General features: G+C 53.1%; 1 protein-coding gene across 1 annotated transcript; it reads left to right on the forward strand.

Annotated features, from left to right (window-relative positions):
* The first annotated feature begins 8929 nt into the window (after positions 1–8929).
* On the forward strand, positions 8930–18127 carry TMEM37 (transmembrane protein 37). The gene is made up of 2 exons (XM_049615745.1): positions 8930–8990; positions 15295–18127. The coding sequence occupies exons 1-2, from the start codon at positions 8970–8972 to the stop codon at positions 15865–15867; spliced, it is 594 nt and encodes a 197-aa protein (XP_049471702.1). The 5' UTR covers positions 8930–8969; the 3' UTR covers positions 15868–18127.
* Positions 18128–18162: the final 35 nt, after the last annotated feature.

The raw sequence follows: 18162 nt of genomic DNA on the forward strand, positions 1-18162 counted from the left end.
GAGCACATCAACAGGTCCTCAGACAGATAAAAATTGAGAACAATGGTTCTTTGATAGGGTCAACAGTTAAAAAAATTTTTTTAATGTTTATTTATCTGAGAGAGAGAGACAGAGACAGAGAGACAGTGCAAGCAGAGAAGGGGCAGAGAGAGAGGGAGAAAGAGATTCCAAAGCAGGCTCCAGGCTCTGAGCTGTCAGCACAGAGCCTGACGTGGGGCTTGAACTCATGAACCATGAGATCATGACCTGAGCCAAAGTTGGTTGGTCACTTAACTGACTGAGCCACCCAGGCACCCCATAGGGTCAACAGTTTAGACCAGTGGTCACCAGTCATGGGAAGCAGACTGGAGGAGGCTTTTGCAAGGAATCTGGGAATCCACATGCAAACATGTACTTTGCTCAATCAAGAAACTATCATGAAGAACTCTGAACATTTTTTGAAGCTATGAAAGTGCCCTGTTTTATACCCATCAAAAGAGCAATTTTTTTTTTTTTTAAAGAGATAGTTTATTGAATATACAACAAGGGACTGGCAGGCAGGACAGCAGAGGAGAGGCCGTCTGCCAAAACAGCAAATTTTAACAAAGAGGATAAAATCCAATGTTGACAAGGATGTGGGGAGACAGAAAGTCTGATGCAGCTGCTGGTGCTGGTAGGCGCCAAGGACTCCTTCTGAGGAGCGACGGGCACACTTAACAATTTCAAGTACATACGCAGATGCTTCATGCCCCAGTATCTTGGGAACAGGGCATGTGCATTTGCTAAGTTGTTTGAGAACATTCAGTTCTGTCAGAAAAATGGGAAGGATGAAACTCGGAAGGTGTTAAGTACAGACAGATAGGACAGAACAGATGGACCAAAAGATCATACTGCGAATATAGATAGAAAGGGGTTGAAGGAAGAGAAGATGGGAACTATTCCTGATATGTTACATTTTCATGGGGCGCAGTCTATTTATAATACGCTAGATCTACACAAGGCATCCAAGACACCTAACATTCTTGATCTTGATGCGGGCGGGCACCCATTCTGCCCCAGGGTCCCTCTGCCAGATAAAGCCCAGGGCTGTTCATCAGACCTCTGGTGAGTTACAGCTGGGTCAGGCCCACTGTCCCTTTGACTCTAATAGAGCAAGGCTGTGTGTTTGCCCCAGGGCACCTTCTCTCTGCTGGGCCCCTTACTCAAACCTCAATTCTAGCCCATATAATTCACATTCAATGAAAAGGCTAATGTCAGAGAGAGAGATGGAGACATAGGACATGTAAGCATTGCATACTCAGGAGCCAGGTAGCACATGCCCCGCCCCGCACCCTGTCCCAGGTATCCCATCCCATGTCTTATCTTCTCTCTGTGCGCTTTATATTGATTTAATCCTCCCTGTGAGTCAGGTATCCCAACTTGGTCTATGAGCCGTCCAAGATTTTGTAATCTTTGGATCAACGTGCTTGGTAGTGTACCTGGAAGTTTTCATAGCATGAAGGTAATTCTCCACACGACAGAACATGAATCAAGATATTCATCAGTGGTCAGCATGGGGTGGGGGCGCTGAAGTAACCCTACTGCTCATCAAAAAGATAAATACACCGGGGCGGTGGGGGGCGCCTGGGTGGCTCCGTCGGTTAAGCGTCCGACTTCGGCTCAGGTCATGATCTCACGGTTCGTGGGTTCGAGCCCCGCGTCGGGCTCTGTGCTGACAGCTCAGATCCCGGAGCCTGCTTCAGATCCTGGGTCTCCCTCTCTCTCTGCCCCTCCCCTACTCATGCCCTGTCTCTATCCCTCAGAAATAAATTTTAAAAAAAGATAAGCAAATACAATACAGTGGGGGAATAGAGCACTCTATAGCAGTAAGAAACAATGAGCTAGACCGGGAGCTTTCAGACTTTTCTTACTGGGACCCACAGGAAGAAATACTTCTCACGTTGTAATTCATGACTATCTATCTATCTATTTTTTTTAATAATTTTTTTAATGTTTATTTATCTTTGAGACAGAGAGAGACAGAGCATGAATGGGGGAGGGTCAGAGAGAGAGAGGGAGACACAGAATCCGAGGCAGGCTCCAGGCTCCTAGCTGTCAGCACAGAGCCCAATGCAGGGCTTGAACTCATGAACCGCGAGATCATGACCTGAGCCAAAGTCAGACGCTTAACCGACTGAGCCACCCAGGCGCCCCTATATCTATTTTTGAACAACAACAACAAAAAACCTCACGAAATAAGATTTACCTAATTATGTTTGAGCCACTCTGATATTTTCTGTTAAGTTCTGTTCATTTCTTATAAATGCTGGTGATGCCTCTGCCAAATCGTTTTCAGTAGCCACTCTTGGAACCTAACCTAGCATCTGGAAAACATTGAATTAGATCTATAGGTACATTAACAGGGATAGTCTTAAATCAGGTGGTTGGGTGGAAAAAAAAAATAGGACCCTGAATAAGATTTATAGCCCAATGCCACTTAAGAGAGACAAAAGCACACGTGCACACACATGGATCTTCACATGGTTAAGGAAATATAGCAAATATATAAAAGCGGGTGCCAGAGGGGAAATGAAAAAAGAAAGGTAAATGCCAGAAGGATCTTGAATGCAAGGATTATGCCACCGGGCCATGCTTGGAGCAGAATGGTTGATTGTGCCCTAAACCAGGGTCCAAAAAAACAGAGACGGGTGGAAAGATCCAGAGATATGTAAGAGCTAGAGAATGCCGCATTTAGAATTCTTTAAAAACAAAATTTTTTTTAATGTTTACTTTTGAGAAACAGAGAGACAGAGCGCGAGTGGAGGAGGGCAGAGAGAGGGAGACACAGGATTCAAAGCAGGCTCCATGCTGTCTGCACAGAGCTAGACACGGGGCTCGAACTCACAAACCGTGAGATCATGACCTGAGCCGGAGTCGGATGCCCAACCGACTGAGCCACCCAGGCACCCCTGCCATATTTAGAAATCCTGAAATGCATTAATAAAATCAGTTTGCAAGGGTCAGAGACAAAATATCATCCAGGGCACACTTGGAAGAAAGGAAGAAGGGTCCCTTCACCATCGATAAGGAGATGCCAGCTGAAAACAAGGCAGTGGGCTTGGAAGTTTGCAAAGAGATGAATCAGAGGCCTGGCTGGTCGGTATATACCCTGCCTTGCTGCCGTCCCTTTCTTGCCCACCGCATTTGCTGCCCAGGAGACCATATCTTATACCATGTGACCCTGTCCCCAGCCTTTGGTCACAGCTTTTCTGGACTGGGTTGACCCCTAGCCCCAGAGGAACGAGCACTCAGGCTGTCTGATTCCCTCTAAATGTTATTTATTCTTTGAGCCGGGGGAGGGCAGAGAGAGAGAGCACGGGAGAGATGTCTGATTCTCTTTCAACTGAGCAGACTGGCTCTCCTGGAAAAAGGGAATTCTGTGTCCGGGCCCTGAACGAGGGAGGGAGACATCACTGCCATAGGAGTGAGGGTTGTAGCAGGATGGTCATAAGTCTGGGCAGGAGAGACGGGGGTGGGTCTGGGGCAGGCCAGAGTTACAGGGAACAAAAACCAGGGCCAAGCCAGAGAAGCCAGGGGTGGTGGGGTGGAAACATGCAGACTCGGAAGGCATGGCTGGGTTACTTTACCAGCACAACACAGAGCTGGGCTTACAAACGGAAACCCTACAAGGGCCAGGCAGGCAACACACAGGCGAGGACAGAGCCTGGAGTAAGATCGAGTGGGGCCCGTCGAGCACGGTCTGTCCGAAGAACATCTATCCACAGTGGCCATCGTTTCCATGTGGAAAAGGGACCCTCAGGGTTCCAAGCTGTCGTATTTCCTAGCAAAGCTAAAAATCAGGAATTTAGTGTCAAGTCTCCTGATTTTTGTATTGACTTTTTTTTTTTTTTTTTTTTTTTTTTTGCTTTTAATTAAAAACACTTTGTGGACAAAACATGTCCAAGGACGGAGGATGTAAGTGGCCAGCACATAGAAGCCACCGCCCTCCTCCTGGGGAGACAATCCTCCCTCATGAATTCCCTAGAGAATTTTGTCTCCTTTATCACTCCTCCCTCCCAGATCCTTTGACCCAGCGTGCCTTTCTTGTAAACATCAAATCTAATAAACTGGGGGAGAGTATTTCCTGGGCTTCCCCAGAGCTCAGGCAAAGCCGTGTCTACACCATTGAATTCCCCTTGTCATCAGTCTGTGCTCACCAACCGATTCCTGCTGCCTAATCTTGATTTGCGGGCACTTTGATGTCAGCGGGGTGCCCTGAATAGGGCAGAACACCACCTTTTTCAGGCAGGGATGGGCTGGCAGTCTGCTCTATGCAACCTCTCTGAGTGTGTTTCGTTAACAGGGGACTGTCCCCAAGAGACTGGGTGCCTCGGTGTGTGCCAACAAGTCCAAAGTCCAAGTCTGAAGAGAAGGTGCTAGAAGTCTCCCCAGCACAGGTATGAGGTCTGCCTGGAAATCTTTGGCTCCTGGTGCCCTGGAGGGCTCTGAGGGCTCCCATCTCAAGGAAGGACTTGCTTTGGAAAGCAGAGACCCCACCCTCAGATGTCCCTGTACATCACTTCCCACGCCCTTCAAAAAGCATGTGCCTCTGTGTGTGTGTGTGTGTGTGTGTGTGTGTGTGTGTTTCCTGCTTCATTCATTCATTGCTTCAACCACAGCTAGTTCTCCCCACCTTCCCCAGCAGAAGCTGGTGCCATGGGGCTTGCTAAGCCTGCCTCAGGCCCTTTCTTCAGATGCAGGGTAAACATTACACCTGAGGCCTGCCTGGAAAGAAGGTGAGACAGAGGCAGACCCCCTGGCCCCCAGCCCCACTAGAATGCGGTAAACAAGGTCTGTGTTGCAATCCTCTGCCTGAGAGGAGGTCATAATGCAGGGCTGGAGTGCAGAGCAGAGGAAGCAAAGGGCAGGAGGACGCCTGGGTGGAGGGAGAGCCAGACTGGCCAGGAGGAGGGGGCTGGGAGAAGAGTAAGACCTGGTGGGTGAAGGCAGGGCAGCGGGAGGTGCAGAGGGGAGAGGGGAGGGGCAGCCCGGTGGTGCGGCTCTCTCTCCAAGGCCAGAAACCAGGCAAGAGTTGGAGAGGTCCGAAGTGCAGGGCACGGGGCAGGCAGGGTTAGTCATCAGCTTTCAAGCCACCCAGCGAACCGCAGAATCCCTGTCATTGCCTCTGGGTCTCCAGAGTGTCTGCCTGCCTTGCCCCTTAGACCTGGAGCCCCTGCCCCCCAACGCCAACCCCTCAGAGGAGAAAACTCCAGGGCAGGGATCTCCCTCTTCAGGCTGACACTCAGGGATTGAGCCCCTTCTCTGATCTGAGGTTCCCTGGGGTCGGGGACACGGGATGGAGGTGACCACAGGTTATCGGGCACTTGGATGCCGAGCGGTCTACAGGACACTTTGCACACATTGTCGCATGTGACCCTCAGGACACCGAGATGGATACGTTTCCCCTTTGGGCAGCAAAGAGAGGCACACAGAGGGGAAGTGATTGGCCCAGGATGCATCTGAAGCCTGGTCACTCAGTCTGCAAGCTTTACGGACAGTCCCTATCCTTGGAACCAGGCATGCGGCCGTGAGAGACAGTCTCCACTTTCAGGGGGCTTCTGGTATTTTAGAGCGGAAGACAGGAAATCAAGCAGCGAAGAGAGAAGTTGAGCTAATGACTAAGAACATGAAAAGGTGATCTAGAGGGGCAAGCCTGTGGGGGCTGCTGCTCAGGCTGGGGAGTCAAGGGAGGCCCCTGCCCAGCAACCCCAGCTCCCCAGGGGGGGAGGACCTGCCACATGGAGAGAACAGTGAGCACAGAAGCCCTGAGACCAGACGGGGCTTCCTGCCCTGGGCCCATGCGGCAAGCAGGCCAGCCGAGCTGGACCTGAGCACCAAGGGGTGGGCACGGGGCAGATAACTCCAGCCTCGAGCATCGTGGGCTTTGGGAAAGGGGCTGGGAAGCCTCATGAAGGGACAGAGGAGGTGAGAACAGAGGCAGGGAGGCCAGGCAGGAGGCCATTCCACAGGTATCCAGCTCAGAGAAGATGAGGCCTATGGACAGGAGGATGGATTGGACCCAAGGCGCGAGGGAGTATAAAGACAGAATTGAGGAGGCCAGGGAGGGAGCAGAAATGAGAGGGAAGCAGATTTTAACCCTACAACCCAAGCATTTTACCACTGACAGAAACTTTGTCTTTTTCTTCCTTGTCCCTCATTGGCTAGGACAGTGGTGGGTACATAGTAGGTATTCAATTCATTTATGTATTCAGTGAATATTTATTGAGCACCTACTATGTGCCTGGCTCTGTCCTAGGCACCAGGGATATACCAATGAAGATGGAAAAGTCCTTGGCCCCTCGGAGCTTACACTACAGAGGGAGAGGATACGTGTGTGCACGCAAGCGCATGTGTGATTAGTGATAAGAGAAGGAAAAGGGGAATAGAGGGGGCTGTTTTTGATGTGGTGGTCACAGTAGGCTTTCCTGAAGAGGTGACCTCTAAGCCCAGACTTCAAAAGAGTGAGGTGGTGAGTCAGATGTGAGTATCTTGAGGAAGTACGTTTCAGACAGAAGGCAACAAGTCCAAAGGCCCAGAGGTGGGGGAGTGCTTGTTGACTGACTAATAGATCTGTTACTTGCTGATTCATTAATCAGTACCTGTGTCTCCGCCTTGGAAGTCTCCGAGAACAATGCCTGGGTTTTTTCCCACCAAACAAGTGTGGTCAGAGGGGTGGAATGGGAGCCGATTCCTTCCTTTCTTTACGCCATCCCTCTTTCTCCAGCACAGGCCAGGCCTAGAAGTCGGGAAGAGGGAGGAACAGGTATTGAATCTGTCACACCACCTAGAGGAAAGGCAGAGACAGTCAAGGAATAAGGCAGGTGGTGCTGTGCCAGAGGCCACCCACTCACCCCCATGCTGTTTCTGGTTTTAATTCCTGGGGGTCCCACCCTGTCACCCCACCCCTTGCCTCTGCCCCTGCCATGGCCCCCACGGCATGGGGAAACCCTTGCCCCTCTGGACGGACAGTCATCTGGTGAGTTATTTGCCTCTCTCTCCATCTCCCCAGGGGTAGAGTGGTACACGAAGGGAGTGCTGTGTACCCACTGAGTCCCAAGCCCTGGGCACCAAGGTACCACGGATTTTAGAATGCAAAGGACCAGCACAGACTCCATCCAGACTCCTGGCTGTGTCCAGGCCTTCTTAAGACCGTAAAATGACAGTTACTTCCTCCTTATTATTCCTAAGCCATTTCTGCTTCTCCAGCTGTCTTGCTGACAGGACATGTTGTTCTAAATTCCACTGATTCAAGACTTTCTATTCTTACCAAGAAAGCATAACAGACAATATATCCCCAAACATGCCTGACCACACATGGAATCGTAGAAGGCATTTGGAGGCACACAATGGGGCTGGATCACCCAACCTAACAGTTCTTCCTGATTTTTATTCCAGGCACTCCCTTCCTGGTCATGTGAAATTCTTCAGGCCCCAGAAACCCAGAAGTTCCCTCCCACAGAGCATCCTAGGGCTCTGTAAAGGGACCCCAACAGGGCCAGGCCCTCCTTTCCTGGGTGAATCCCTCCTGTAGAGCCCAGGGCTGTGGAGGGAGGAGAACCTGGCAGTGAGGGACTCAAAAGGAACATCTAAGTGGGAGATTCAGACCACTGTAACTTTCCCCCTTTCTCACATGACTTTCTGGGTTTTCTTAGCATCTAGAAATTTTCAGGTCCAGGAGAAACGTAGTTATTTCAAATAGCCTTGGGTAAAGTCACCAGGAAGCTGCCTGCCTGCCTAATTGAGCCCAATCATTTCATTTATCCCTGATTCAGTTAAGGAGAAAGAGGATCTCGCTTTGCCTTAAGCAGAAGTTGCCCTCCTCATCAACACACAGCCCCCTAAAACTGCAGAGGGAAAGAAGGGTCTTAGTCTGGAATTTGTTGCCACTCCATTCTGGTGTGGGGACTTTATGGGCTGCCTTCTCTGGAACTCAGGCCCCGTCAAAAGTTGAGGAAGCAAGGGGCACCTGGGTGGCTCAGTTGGTTAAGCGACGGACTTCAGCTCAGATCATGATCTCATGGCTCGTGAGTTTGAGCCCCGCATCAGGCTCTGTGCTGACAGCTCAGAGCCTGGAGCCTGCTTCGGATTCTGTGTCTCCCTCTCTCTGCCCCTTACCCGCTCACACTCTGTCTCTCTCTCAAAAATAAATAAACATTAAGATTAAAAAAAAAAAAAAAGTCGAGGAAGCACAATGCCTTGTTGTATTTGCCTTTTCAATGGTTCCTGAGGCCAGGAGGGAAGCAGGTTTGTATATACCCCTCCGGGGAGGAGAACAGTGATGCAGGGATGGCTCCAGAAGGTCCCACTCCGTTTACACATACTGAGGGCCTCGCAAGACCCCGATCTTTCACAAATGTTTTACTTATTATCCCTGGCTCAGAGACGTTTAACAAGCAGCCCAAGGCCACACAGCGGGTGGTTGAAAGCAGCAGAGCCGGGGCGCGTGCCTAGTCTCTCTGGACCTTAGCGCCTCCTCCGGACGAGCTGGGGCTGGGACGGACTCCTCCGGCGCCCGCCTGGCCCTCCCTCGAGGAATCAGAGTCCCAGATGTCGACGCCCCAGGTTCAGAAGAGGGGAAGTAACTCCCGCCCCGAAGTCAGCCGGGTCGGCCCTGCCCCGAGAGCCGGATGCTCCTCCCTCATTCTCGGGGGACCCCTGCCGGCTCGGGCAGGGTTCGCGCCCACAGGGTCCCGAGCCCTCCTCCTCGCCCCTGCCCGGGGGCTCCTCCGGGCCGCCAGCGCTGACTCAGCGTAAGCCGAGTCGCGGAGGGCGGCGGGGTCAGACGCGCCCGCCCCGGGCTCCCTGGCTCCGCTTTGATTGCCCCCTCCCTCGCCCCCGCCCTCCAGCCGCCCCGCTCCGCCCCCCGGGAGGGGTGCCGGGCCCCGAGCTGGCGGCGCTGCGGAGCGGCCGGAGGGCGCGAGGAGGAGCGCGCAGCGGAGCACGGGCGCAGCATGACTGCCATCGCGGTGCAGGTAACCCCGGGAACCCGGCGGGGCGCTGGGCTGGCTGCCCCCCGACCCTTCCGGAGCGGTCCGGGGGTCTGCCCCACCGGGAGGTGGGAAGGGACTTTGCGCGGAACCCCGGATCCCCGCCTTGCGGGTCTTCTGTTGCAAGCTTGTGGGGTTCGGAGGCAGGTGGGCGGGAAGCAACCTGGGGGCGCTGCCCCCCCCCCCCCACGCTGTTCCTGCAGCGAGGTCTCCTCTGGCCTCCGCTCGGGGCCCTGCTAGCACCCGAGGCCCCCAAGCCTCTTGCGGTGGATTTTTCTGCTTCTCTTTGGGGTCACCAGTAACTATGATTAGGCTTTCCAGAGGGGTCCTTTTTAAAAAGGAGAGGCGCGTCTGGGGCGGAGGATGGACACAGTCCACTTGCAGAGTGAGGCTTGTCTTACATAACATGAAGATGCGACTCCGGGGAAGCCAGAACTTTCTCGGGGGTGGGGGGCTAGAAAGACCATCTCTCCACTTCTCCAAACGCATCTGAGGTGCTGGGGCGGGGACAGACTCACTGGGGCGCGCAGGCACTTAAGAGAGAAGGTTGTAGGGGCGCCTGGGTGTCTTAGTCAGTTAAGTGGGGGACTTCGGCTTAGGTCCAGATCTCGGGGTTAGGGAGTTTGAGCCCCTCACCGGGCTCTGTGCTGACATCTCCGAGCCTAGAGTCTGCTTGGGATTCTGTCTCCCTCTCTCTCTCTGCCCCTCCCCTGCTCGCACTCTGTCTCTATCGCAAAACTAAACAAAAACCAGTTTTAAAAATTAAAATAAAAGACAGAGAGAGAGAAGGTTGTGGCGAGGGGAGGGAGAGGGACTCGCATCCCCAAAGGTCTGACTTCTCACACTGGTGCAACATGTTTTTGTTGGCCCAGAACCTACGCGTTCCTGCCCCCTGCCCTCTGGTGCGTTGCTGTCCAAAGACAAGTCAGTGGCGCGACCGCTAGCTACCAGGCGAGCAAGCTGCTTCTCCGAGGAGGCATTTCCCCAACTCGCCTCCCCCAGAGTCTTCTGGCTGGAACCTTCTAACGATTAGAGAGGCTCAGTTGATTTTGCCTGCAAATGCCCAGACCGCCCCCCGCCCCCAGCTGTGACTCTGGTAGACGCTGTTCCGCCCAATTTATAGACAAAATAACTGAGGCCCAGAGGTGAAGTAACTTGCTCACGGTAGCCAGTCAAACGACATAGTCGAGATTCAAAACAGGACTTCTTGGCTGCAAATCGTACCTGCCCTTTCCACTTTTGACTAACAGGAGAAATCGTGGCCACCCCCCAAGCCCCCGGACACAGGCGTTTGGAGAAGGACAGCGGGTTGCATCGAGTCCCTTGTCTTTGTTTTCCTTCATAATCTTGAGTCTTGATGAGGGAGCATCTGGGACAGGCCCTGGGAAGAAGGGGACTGGCAGTGAGGAGGGTGGGACCGGGTGTGGTCTCTCCCCTCAAGGAGAAGCCCCGTGAGGTGCAGCTGCAGATCCTTGTAAATCCTTGTAAACAAGGATTTAGAAGACATATCTGGAAGTGAGTGCTAAATTAAGAGGTGCAGAAGCTGCAAGCTGGATTAACTGGCAGGGGCGTTGTGTGCTGGGCCCAGAGGGGCCTGAAGTCTGGCAGCAGGTGGAGGGGACCTAGTAAGCGGAGGAAGAGGGGGAGGCCGTGGGATAGGCCTTGGGAGCTGGATAGGCTGTGGGAGCTCGTGGGCGATGGCTCAACCCCGGAGCCTCTGCCCCAAGGGTGGGGCGCTGTCCCAGCATGACTCTAGTCATTGCTGCCTAGTAGCCCCTTAAATCAGCCCCAGGGACTGTTGTAAGCATTTGAAGTGATAGCTCATTCCAGCCCCACCAGACAACCAGCGGAGGTAGATGATGTTATCTTCATTTATAGGGGAGGAAACCCAGAGAAAGAGGGGATAAATAACATGCCCGGGGACAGAGAGCTAAAAAGCAGGCCGGCGGGGGTCATGCAGGCCAGTGCAGGCCAGGCTGTGGCCCTAAGGACGGTGGCAGGCCAACTCTTTAGGAAACTGGTGAAGAAATTTCTGGTGAATAATGACAGGGGCCTGGCCTGGGCCTGCACAGAGTGGGCAGTGAGACTAGAGGCAAGTATGGAGGCGGGGGCTGGGGACGTGAACGATGAGTAGTGAGGGGGGGCAGGTGGGGTCCTGGGGGATTGCGGAAGGGAAGCCCTTAGCCTTGGACTCAGTGGCCCAGGAGCGTCAAGTGACCCTGTCCTACAGATCATAGAAATCATTGAGGGTTAGAGAGGGAAAAGAGAAACACTCACATTTTTTTTCCTCCGAGGAAAGGAGATTAAAGTTCCTTGCTCAAGGTCCCACAGCTGCAGGCGGGCCGGGCGGGGGCAAGACCCGACTGCCTTGGTTCCCTCTTGTCCACTGGCCCTGCACTGACCACACTGCTACGAGCTGCCTCTCCAGGAGAGGGTTTCAGGCCCTAGGTCACTGAAGGCCAGTGGAGCTGCCAACAGTGACCAGTGTGGTGCAGGGTGGTGAGGAATGAAGACTCCAGTATATATTATTATTGTTACTCATGTTATCAATAGTTCCCCAACACCTTTATATGCATGATGTCTTTTAATTCTTGGGAGTTTTCTTGGTGATCAGAGTTTCTTTGTTTTTTGTTTGTTTTTTAAAGTTTATTTGAGAGACAGCGTGAGCAGGGGAAGGACAGAGAGAGAGAGTGAGAGTGAATCCCAAGCAGGCTCTGCACTGTCTGCCAGTCACAGAGCCGTCCTTGGGGCTCGACCCCACAAACTGTGAGATCACGACCTGAGCCGAAATGAAGAGTTGGTCACTTAACCCACTGAGCCACCCAGGTGCCCTGGCGATCAGAGAATTTAAAGGAGGCCCTGCTTTGAGGTGGGAGGGGGAAGAAATGAACTGACGTGAGCTGTCTTCTCTTTGATCCCAGTGTGATGGGCCGGGAGACTAAAGTCCAGTCTGTGCCCAAGGAAGGAGGGGCTGAGGGAGGGATGGGACATACCTGTTGTCTAGACAGCGTGATGTCTAGGGTCAAAAGGTTTCTTGGTCCTGTGTTCTGTGACTTGATTGAGGCCTTGCTTCCAGGGCTCTCCCATCCTAGGACCTTACCAGCCAACTTCTAGGGGCATTGTAACCCGGCCAGGTACCTTCATGGCTCTTGCTTTCCTGCAGCGGTCACCTACCCCCTTTTGTAGATGAAAAACCCAACGGCCAAAGAGGTTAAGAAGCTGCCCAAGGACAAACACCTTTAATGGTTTGTAGACACAGAGGTTTCAAATTTTCCTTGGTTTGTTTCCTAGTAGTCAAGCTGTTTTTTTATGATGAAATCCAACACAGACTCCTGGACTACCAATGTGTCCAGGTGGTAAGAAGGACCTGTCGTGGGGGCGCCTGGGTGGCTCAGTCGGTTAGGCGTCCAACTTCAGCTCTGGTCACAATCTCGTGGTTCATGAGTTCGAGCCCCGCATTGGGCTCTGTGCTGACAGCTCAGAGCCTGGAGCCTGCTTCGGATTCTGTGTCTCTCTCTCTGTGCTCCTCCCCCGCCGCCCCCAACCCCTGCTCGTGCTCGTTCGCTCTCTCTCAAAAATTAAGAAAAAAAAAAAAAAAAGAATGACCTGTTGTGGCTGAGTGAGGACAGGGCCCGAGCTGGCCTGCTCAGCTTCCCCTATTCCCCTCCTGCGGCACCTAGAACCCTGCATAGGAGGCAAGGGGAGTTGGGGCCCTGACCCCTGGGGCATCCCTCTACATTCTCTACTCCTTCCTCTCACTAGTAATACTGAGCCCCTAACCAAAGACCCTGTACCTGGAAGGCCCCAGTCGGTATTTATTGGCTGAATGCATCCTGCACATTATACGTTTGTCCAGGCAGCCGTAACAGGCTTTATTGTGATTTAGGTGAGAGATCTTGGGTAAGTCATCTGGCCTCTGGGTGACATAGTTTCCCTCTTTATGCCACCTCCCCACTCCGCCCCCCGCTCCCCCGCCCCCCCGCCCCCATGGGAGCTTCCTACTCTGCCAACCTCACAGGTTTGAGTAAAACAAGCCCCTGCTTACGCAGAAGTGCTGAAAGCAAATCAGGTCCTTATTCATGTATCCCTGGGGCAGAAAATTCACGGTGGCTCCCACTTAGGTGGGCAGGTCAGCAACCAGTCTGATGTTCCTGCTGGGGCTCTGACCGAAGCAGGAGTCTCCCAGAGCGTGGCTTTGCTTCCTGTCCCTCCCTGAAAAGCATGACCCAGACTTGCCTCCATTTGCACATGTATAGGGTGCACCCCATAGTCCCTGTTCAGTTTCCCAGCAGTGACAGAGCCCCATGAGCTGTCTGCTTACCTCCCAAAGCGGGGTGTAACCCGCTTCCATAGGCACTGTCAAGGGGGTAATTTATGACGGGGCAGGAGATTCGTTTAAAGGGAGCTCCAGGGGGGCCCGGGTGGCTCAGTCGGTCAAGTATCCAACTCTTGATTTCAGCTGAGGTCATGATCTCGCGTTTCCTGCTCTGCACCAGCATGTGGAGCCTGCCTGGGATCCTCTCTCTCCCTCTCCCTCTGCCCCAACCCCCTCTCGTGTTCTCTCTCTCTCTCTCAAGAAATAGGTAAATAAACTTTCAAAAAAGCGGGGGGCTGGGGCAGGAGTTTCAGATGGAAGCGACAGTGGTTGCAGGCCTACTGAATGCCCAGGACAAGCACTGTGCCAGGTACTGGGGACGCAGCAGTGCCTGCATGGGAGGCCCTGCCCTCTTGGTGAGTGGTGTCTGTGTGAGCTAGACAACATATAAGCACAAATCAAAAGGAAATGGATGACTGGTGGTCGGAACAGAGAAGAAAACAGGGTTCCTGACAGGAGGGAACCTGGTTTGGCTGGGGAGGCAGGACAGATCTCTGTGAGGAAGTGACATTTCCACTGAGACATGAAGAATGGAGAAAAGGAGACAGTCGGGGGAAGACTCTTGTAGGCAGAGGGACCAGTAGGTCTGAGGAAGAAAGTTCTGGGCTTGTCCTTGGGCCTAGAACGAGTGCGGCCGTGTCTGAGTGAGGGGGCCAGGAGCGTGTGCTGGGAGGTGAAGCAGGAGGGGGAGGCAGGGCAGAAGGTGCAGGGCTTATGGTGTGTCTTAAGGAGTTTGATTCTTCAGAGTGTTTCTCTTTTTATTTTTTATTTTTTGCTTTCTGGGTTGGGGAGGGGACCCATGCCTGGGTGGTGTCCCAGGGCTGTGAGATAAGGGACACCTCACCGGACGCCTGGCCCAGCTTGCCAGAAGAGAGGGGTGGGTGCACTCTTCCAGGGCTGCAACTAGAGGCTGAGGGAGAGCCTCCGTGGCTCTCCCACGCCCAGAAGCTGCTAGACAGTTCAGTTGGCCAGTGCTGGGTGGGGTTCAGGTTCAGGCTGAGCAAGACTAAAGGGTAAGGTGCAAACATCGCTTTCGGTACTGAGGAAAACAAGGTAATAACACCTAGCCTGGAATGTGCAGAACCAGCTGGGTGGAGACTGAAGTCTACTGGGAAATCCTGGGAGAGGGAAAACGGAGCCTTGTATTAAAAGGCTAAGTAAAGGGGCGCCTGGGTGGCTCAGTCGGCTAAGTGTCTGACTTCAGCTCAGGTCATGATCTCGCGGTCCGTGAGTTTGAGCCCCGCGTCGGGCTCTGTGCTGACAGCTCAGAGCCTGGAGCCTGTTTCAGATTCTGTGTCTCCCTCTCTCTCTGACCCACCCCGTTCATGCTCTGTCTCTCTCCATCTCAAAAATAAATAAACGTTAAAAAAAATTAAAAAAAATAAAAATTAAAAATAAAAGGCTAAGTAAAAAAAAAAAAAAAAAAAAAAAAAAAACTAATACTCCAGTGCTTTTAACAACCTTCACAGTGCTTTAGGCAGGGTTCTTGCTTTGCATACAAAGAAACCCACAGGGCGCTGCAAGTTCAAGGTCACACTGGCCTGGTCTGACAAGTTTTCCGAATTCTGAACAGACTAGGATCTGCCGCCTTGCTGGTCAGTAGAATTTGGATTTCTTCTTCATAAAGATCGTTAGAGAAAGAAAGGTCAGGGAACCCTTCGTGCCTGGTGAATAGCTGGACAGTCCGTGCTTCTGGGTCTTGAACAGAGGACAGGGAGCAGGTGGAGTGGGGGAAGGGCTCCCCAAGAAGGCGGGTCTGTGCTGCAAGTTAAGGAGGGGCTGGGAGGGAGGGAAGCTACTTGCAAAGGTGGGCGTCCCAAGCTTCCCAGGGGACGGCAACAGAAAATAAGGCTATGGGAAGCCGGGAGCGTGGGCAAGGGTTTCCCCTGACATGCCATCCGTGGTGTCTTCTAGGCCCAGAGGCTGCTGGCCCGGCGGAGGCCCCAGCGGCCCTTCTTGGAATCCTTCATCCGGGTCCTCATCATTGTGTGCGCCGCCCTGGCCCTGGTCCTCTCCTCCGTCTCCATCTGCGATGGCCACTGGCTGCTGGCTGAGGACCGCCTCTTTGGGCTCTGGCACTTCTGCACTTCCTCCAACCAGACGGGGCCACGCTGCCTCAGAGACCTGAGTCAGGCCCACGTGCCCGGGCTGGCCGTGGGCATGGTCCTGGCCCGCAGCGTGGGCGCCCTGGCTGTGGTGGTCGCCATTTTGGGCCTGGAGCTCCTCATGGTGTCCCAGGTGTGTGAAGACCTCCACTCACGGCGCAAGTGGGCTGTGGGCTGTGTCCTCCTCCTCGTCTCTTTCATCCTCTCGTCCGGGGGGCTCCTGAGTTTCGTGATCCTCCTCTGGAACCAGGTCACGCTCATTGGTTTCACCCTGATGTTCTGGTGCGAGTTCACGGCCTCCTTCCTCTTCTTTCTGAATGCCATCAGCGGCCTTCACGTCAACAGCATCACCCATCCCTGGAGCCAACCGAGGGAGTTTTAGGCCTCCCTCCTAAATCCGAGGACGTCAGGTTCTACAAGAAAGTGTGGTCAAGACGGGACTTTTTCAACACGTGACCTCTGATGGGGGTAGGGGTGGGACTGTGACCTTGAAACTGCTGCTGCTTAGTCCATAACATTTTGGTGGTTGGCCAGAACCAGCCCAGTGGCCTTTGCAGCTGGCCTGCAGAGGTCAGGAGCGTCCCTAGGGCCACCAGCTGCACAGCCTTAGCCAAGTTATTAGGATGTTGATTTTAGAAGTTAACACATTTTAAGACTCTTTTCTTGAATCCTTCTTCCCAGGATGGGACTAGATTAGGAAGCAGCTTGGGTGACTGGTGCCTGGGCTGGCTGCACAGCTAAGTGAAGTTCACCCTTGTTTTATTGACTGTGTGCCAGGATAGGGGCAGGTGGGTCCCTGGGATCCCCTGGGGTTGCCCAGAGCAGATCATTCTTCCAGCTAAGCATATCCAGTCAGTGCCTAGGACTTTCTTCCACCAGCCCAAAGGACCTCTGTGCACCTTTCCTTGCTATAGCTTTGGTCATGTTATTGAGGATTCCCTCAATGTCTTGCACATAATAGGTTTGTAAACCATTTGACTTGATTTGAACCCTGCCTTTGCGGTGGGGGGGGGGGGGCATAATCCATGAATAACCTCAGCCGCCAGCAGCCAGCCATCTCTGCTGTCTGTGGGAATCCTGCCTTAATTCTTCGAACCAGCTTCCCAGGATGGCCCACCAACCTTCCAATACACAGTCCTCCCTGAGGCGAGCATGTGTGCGTGTCTGTCTTTGGCAAGGGTCAGACGGCCTCAAGGTACCATTTTTGGCTCCCAGAGCACATATCTGGACCTGCTGGACTCCAGGGGGTAAAGGGAACTTGCCTACACTTGTAATGATTACCACCCGCCCTGGGGATGAGTGCAGGTGAAGGGGACCAGGAACCAGTGGAGACTTCCATCCTTGCTGGCAAATGTGCGTTTTTGTGCAGCCAATTGCCCCCTTCCCAGCTTCTTTTCTGCCCAGTAGCTTCAACCATTTCATTCCACACTAGCCCCTTCCCCCTCCACCTGGTCCATCCTGGCTGCTGGTCACTGTATGGGTTTTTGGTCTCTTGCCCCACCCTTATTACTGCAGGTGCCCTTTCTGGGTGCTTCTATCTATCCCTTGTGGCTTTTTTTTTTTTTTAATTTTTTAAACTTGAAGTTTAAAAGCACAAGTGAGGAAGGGGTGGAGAGAAGGAGAGACAGAATGCTGAGCAGGCTCTGCGTTGGCTCTCAGCACAGAGCCCGATGCGGGGCCCCAACTCCTGAACCGTAAGATCATGACCCAAGCCCAGATCAAGACGCTTAACCAACTGAGCCACCCAGGCACCCCCCTGTGGCTTTTTAAAAACTTCTATTTCCAAATGCATGTGGAGTCCATGGAGATCAAGAAAGATGTCATGGGCCAACCAGTTTTTCAGAGAGCAGAGCTCATCAACCTTACAGGCTGGGTTCTTGGCCCTGGAAAATAAGCACCTGGGCTTTCATTCCAGAAACCGTTCACAAGGTACAAAGGGGTGACTTCCTTGTCTCTGCAGTGGGGAGATGCAGGGGTGGGAGGCCAGGGCCCAGGAGGGGACAGCACTTGTCCAAGGTCACCCACCAGCAAGACGCCTTTTCCTTTATGTTGGGGCTTTCTGTCCGGAATGCTTTCCCCTGAACACTAATAGGCTGTGTTTTGTAAAAGGGTTCAAATAGTCCTGTTTAATCCTCACACGGCTGGTGGGAGAGGGAGTGCCAATAATTTTAGTTCCAGGAAACTAAAGTCCAAAGACAAAAAGGGGAGACAGATCCCCATGGGACAGGGAGACAGGCCCTTGCCCCCCTGCCTAGGAGTGAAGACAGACACAGCCTTGGAGCACAGGGATTTGAACCCAAAAGCCCTGGACTGAACTTGTGCCCCTGCTTGCCGAGTATCTTGGGCAAGTCACAGGACCTTCGTGAACCTGTTTCTTTTTCGGCCCAATGGAATCCTGCCCCCTTCCTGGCTATTCTGCCCCTTGGGCTGCAGGTGACTGTGAAAGAGGAGGCACGGGAGGGTGCCTTGTACCCTGTTGGGTTAGTAAAAGGAAGCTGGGGGTCTTGGCGTCTCTCTTGGCTTCACTGACATGGTCAGGTTAATCCAGTTGTCTTGAGGCTCTAGGGTAAGAGCTACTGGACAGGTGAGTTGTAGTGAGGGGTAAGGAGGGTCCATCTAGGGCCAAGGGTCTTGACTGCCATGTTTCCTGGGCTTCGAGCTTATTCCTGCAGGAAGG

This window comes from Panthera uncia (genome assembly GCF_023721935.1).
Source record: "Panthera uncia isolate 11264 chromosome C1 unlocalized genomic scaffold, Puncia_PCG_1.0 HiC_scaffold_3, whole genome shotgun sequence".
Taxonomy (NCBI): domain Eukaryota; kingdom Metazoa; phylum Chordata; class Mammalia; order Carnivora; family Felidae; genus Panthera; species Panthera uncia.

Bases quoted from the DNA above. Each gene is read 5' to 3' on its own strand.
- TMEM37 (XM_049615745.1), top strand. From the start codon at position 8,970: ATGACTGCCATCGCGGTGCAG. The intron at 8,991-15,294 runs GTAACCCCGGGA...GGTGTCTTCTAG, and splicing joins TGACTGCCATCGCGGTGCAG to GCCCAGAGGCTGCTGGCCCG.